General features: G+C 36.0%; 1 protein-coding gene across 1 annotated transcript; it reads left to right on the top strand.

The window, feature by feature from the left end:
* Nucleotides 1-637: 637 nt before the first annotated feature.
* On the top strand, nucleotides 638-3,328 carry LOC113688471 (indole-3-acetic acid-amido synthetase GH3.6-like). Its single transcript, XM_027206290.2, has 3 exons — nucleotides 638-1,013; nucleotides 1,313-2,220; nucleotides 2,481-3,328. Exons 1-3 carry the CDS (start codon nucleotides 688-690, stop codon nucleotides 3,065-3,067), a joined length of 1,821 nt encoding a protein of 606 aa, XP_027062091.1. The 5' UTR covers nucleotides 638-687; the 3' UTR covers nucleotides 3,068-3,328.
* The last annotated feature ends 1,717 nt before the right edge of the window (nucleotides 3,329-5,045 follow it).

Here is a 5,045-nt window from a genome sequence, read left to right as displayed (position 1 = left end):
ACTACAGATGTAAAAACGACTACACGTATATTACACGTGTAAACTGCACCACTCATCTATACTCATCTATATTACAATCGTGTATACTCATCTATATTACAATCGTGTGTACACCACTCATTCTTATAGAATGAGTTTTTAGATTAGCTGTTTGGATTAACTGATTTTGGGTTAGCTGTTTGGATTAGCTGTTCTTAAAATACACCACTCGTGGCTGAAGCACTAACTGGAGATACGAAGATCTATCTATAGTTCTTATAGAATGAGTGGTGCAGTTTTGTTAATCAGATGCCCATCCCAAACCGTTTAAACAAATATCTTCCCAAGTCCTTATTTGATTCGAAGAAGAATTTAGGGCTTTATCATCGTACAATTTAACTGGTCAAGTCTTGTAGAATGCCTAATGCCTATGATAGACACTGATTTATGGACCATATAATACACTTCAACTGGTCAATCTTTGTAACCATTACTATTTGAATTGACCGTTTATATATTGATTATGTATCATCATCAACGCTGTGTGATAACTCATCTGAATTTTATACACAGACAATATATACATCATAACTATTGCTATTTCCTTTATATATATCACTTGGTTCTTGGATTCATTCCTCCTCAAAGATATCATACACATCCACATCCTCCAAAGCTTGACTTTCTTTTCCTTGTTGCATTCAAGCCATGCCAGAGGCACCTAAGATATCATCAACTAACCATCAGGAGAGTTGTCTTGATGATAAGAATCAACAGGTTCTTCAATTCATCGAAGATGTTACTAGCAATGCAAAAGAAGTTCAAAGAAGAGTTCTTAATGAAATTCTTTCGCGTAATGCTGGAGTTGAGTATCTGCAAAGGCATGGCTTCAATGGACAGATTGACTATGAAACATTCAAGAGCACCTTCCCAGTTGTCACGTATGATGATCTTAAACCAGATGTTGATCGTATAGCCAATGGTGATACTTCCCCCATACTTTGTTCTCAGCCCATCTCAGAGTGCCTAACAAGGTTAGTCCATCTTCAGTTGCTATACAAAAGTAAACTTTAATTCATCATAGACCGGATAAGTACAGGGCTCTTCTTACCATTATTATACCTGTAAATAGTCGATTTAATCTGATTTTATAATATCTTGCCAATACAATTATCTTGCCAATACTAAAATTGATCGTTATGCTTGTTTTCTTTTCGAGTTCATGGACAGATGTCCTACAGTAACGAAACAGGAGCAACTTTCTCATCTTCTCTTTGATTTTATCACAAACTTTTTTGTGTCTTTTTTTAACTTTATTTTGCTTGGCATGTAGCTCTGGCACGTCCGGGGGAGAAAGAAAATTGATGCCAACAATTGAAGAAGAGCTAGGAAGGAGGTCATTGCTGTACAGCCTTCTGATGCCTGTGATGAACCAGTTTGTTCTTGATTTGGATAAGGGCAAGGGGATGTACTTCTTGTTTGTCAAATCAGAAGCTAAGACACCAGGTGGTCTTCTGGCACGTCCAGTTTTAACTAGTTACTACAAAAGTTCACACTTTAGGGACAGACCTTATGATCCTTACGCCAGTTACACTAGCCCAAATGAAGCAATTCTTTGCTCAGATTCTTATCAAAGCATGTACTCTCAAATGCTTTGTGGGCTGTGTCAAAAGGATGAAGTTCTTCGTGTTGGAGCTGTCTTCGCTTCTGGTTTCATCAGGGCTATTCGATTTCTCCAAAATCACTGGCCTCTTCTTTGCAATGATATTCGTACTGGAACTCTAAACCCTGAAATAATTGATCCCTCAGTGAGAGAAGCTGTTGTGAAAATTCTTAAACCAAATCCACAACTGGCAGAAGTTTTAGAGATTGAATGTAGAAAGGAGTCATGGAAAGGCATCATTCCAAGAATATGGCCTAACACAAAATACATAGATGTTATTGTCACTGGTACCATGTCTCAGTATATTGATACGCTCAATTTCTATGGCAACAATCTCCCATTGGTTTGTACCATGTATGCTTCTTCAGAGTGTTACTTTGGAGTCAACCTTAACCCTCTTTGCATGCCAAGTGAGGTTGTTTACACTCTTATTCCTACCATGGCCTATTTTGAGTTCCTGCCTGTGACCTCAGAATATGAACCTGTGCCTCTCAACCCTAACAAGCACCATAAACTAGTTGATCTTGTTGATGTGCAGCTTGGACAGGACTATGAGCTTGTCATAACTACTTATGCAGGTGAGATTTATTAAATTAGCATACAATGTGAAGCCTTTTTATTTGCTATTTTTAGCTGGTTTTGATTTTTTTTTTTAAATAAAAGTTACTATGTCAAGGTATAACCGTTCTGTCCAATTATAAAAAGCTAATTCTGACACCATTCCCTTGAAATCAATTTTATATTTCACAAAATACTCTCAAGAATGATTTGTACTGGGCGTCTTTGAAAAACTTAAAGCAAAGAAGACAGAGTTCTGATGTTCTCATGTGAATTTCAGGGCTCTATCGATATCATGTAGGGGACATTCTTCGAGTTGCTGGATTCAAGAACAAGGCACCTCAATTTACCTTCATATGCAGAAAGAATGTTGCTCTTAGCATTGATTCAGATAAAACAGACGAGGTCGAGCTCCATAATGCTGTCACAAAAGCTGCTAATAGCCATCTCTTGCAATTTGATGCATCTCTTATAGAGTACACAAGCTATGCAGACACATCCACTATTCCAGGACATTACGTTTTATATTGGGAAATAGGCTTCAACAGTGCGAAGTCAATTCCTGAATCAGTTTTTGAAGATTGTTGCCTGACAGTTGAGGAATCACTAAACAGTGTGTATCGTCAGGGACGAGTATCAGACAATTCCATTGGTCCATTGGAAATAAAGGTAGTAAAGAATGGAACTTTTGATAAAGTTATGGACTTTGCTATCAGCAATGGTGCATCAATTAATCAGTACAAGGCACCAAGATGTGTGAAATATGCCCCAATTGTTGAGATCTTGAACTCTGGAGCTGTTTCCAATTACTTCAGTCCAAAGTGTCCCAAGTGGTCTCCTGGTCACAAGCAATGGTGCACCAACTAAACAAGAAGAAAGGCTGCTGAAAACATGTAGGTAACTTTCTTGAAAGGGAGAAGAATCAGCAATGGCTTTTGCACTTTTGGCTATTAGTTAGGAAAAAGTTAGTATGAAATCCTATTACGTACTTTGTGAGGGGCAATTCCTAGTTGGTGTATTAAGAATTGTTCTTTCAGCATGTACAATACACTCTTAGTATCTAAGATCTTTGTTGTGTGCTGTTAGCTTTTTCCTCTCGGAGAAAGACTGCTGATGAGGAGTTATATTCCATTTCTTATCCATAATTATTATTACATCTTCAGGATTTTGAAATAGAAAGCTGCAACTCAATAACACCACCACATATGCCACTATTTCTCTACATCAAATCGAAATTTCTTAGATTTTGAACTTAAAACACCCTCTTAATTCTCTAACTAATCTCTATAAATGATTCTTTTGTAAGGTAAGAATAGTCCAAATTCGAAAAGAATTGAAACATGACTTTTATTTTGCTCTTTAGCAACGTAACAATGGGATTCCTGCAAGGACAACTAACTCACTCAAAACATGTGCTCCATTTATTGGAGAAACCACTAAATGGACTTCATATTAACTTTAGGGTAAATTACTTATAATCCCTCTATGATTTTATACAATGTCAGATGACCCCTCTAAGGTTTCAAAATAGTCATATAATCCTCCTATGATTTTGTTTACAGTGGAAAATGGGCTGAATGCCCGATCAATTATGGCATTTATACCAAACACGCTCTAAAAGCGCATGTAATAAAATTTTAATCTCCATATAATTTCCTTATGATTTGTATCAATATCTACTTTACCTCCTGTGATTTTTGCATTTATCCACGTAATTCTCCTATGCTTTTATACAAAGTAGTTAAGTCATTAATTGATTTAACATTTAAGTAAGTGTACTATCGGTATTTTAATGGATAAAATACCAAAAAAGCCTTGTAGTTTACCGAATGTTCAATTTAATTCTGTCTGGTTTGAAAACCTACATTATAACTTCCAGTAATTTCAACTAAATTGAAAATTAGATGGAAAGCATCAAATCTAACGGTTATATGTGAAATATCAATAATGCCCTTGCTATTTGTAAAATACTTTCCATTCAATTTTCAATTTAGTCGAAATCGCAAGGTGCTATAGTGTAATTTTTCAAATTAGAGGGAGTTAAATTGAACATTCGTCAAACCATAGAGAGTTCATTTATACGGGGCAAAATTAACATTTTGCGTACAATCGTTAGATTAGATACTTTCCGTTCAATCGTCAATTTAGTTGAAACTACAGGGAATTATAGTGTAGATTTTCAAATTAGAGAGAGTTAAATCAAACATTTGGCAAACCATATAAAGTTTTTGGTATTTTACCCTATTTTAATTAATGATGTTACACAGGCTATTTTCCATCAAAATTTCACTTTATACAAAATTATAGGGGTTGAAGTGGATATTTTGAAACGTTAAGAAGGTCATATGGCAATAGACGAAACTATAAGGGGTTATATGTAATTTGCCCTTAACTTTATGTGCCAATTATTGGAAAATGGCAGCTGAAATGCTATCTCTAGAAATTGGTTTTATTTCTTGTGTCCATGACGCAAATGATTCATCATGAAACTCCATCCATATTCCCACTACACTTTGTGGAGACAAATCAGATGTAATACCAGCAATTCAATTATTTTAGTATGGTTTAGAATTAACTGCACATAATGAAAAGTCCTCTATACATTTGGAATGTGACTTTTTTGCACGTTTTTCTTGTTCTCATTTGCAAGATAACTGAGCCTTGTCTTTTTCTGCTGCTACGTTTGCTACTATTACCATGCATGAGCTGATCCCTGTCCATTCGACAATTTCCTTCTTTCTTGGCTCGTGTTTCCCAAAGGACTTGGGAAGGACAAAGTAGCACAATCGAACATTTTCCTGCCACAGTGTCGGTGGTTGCTGGTTTAGCAGTTCCTTGTTTGTGC

This window comes from Coffea arabica, chromosome 5e (genome assembly GCF_036785885.1).
Source record: "Coffea arabica cultivar ET-39 chromosome 5e, Coffea Arabica ET-39 HiFi, whole genome shotgun sequence".
Taxonomy (NCBI): domain Eukaryota; kingdom Viridiplantae; phylum Streptophyta; class Magnoliopsida; order Gentianales; family Rubiaceae; genus Coffea; species Coffea arabica.
Note: the sequence above shows the minus strand (reverse complement) of the source record. Positions and strands in the feature narration are given on the sequence as shown.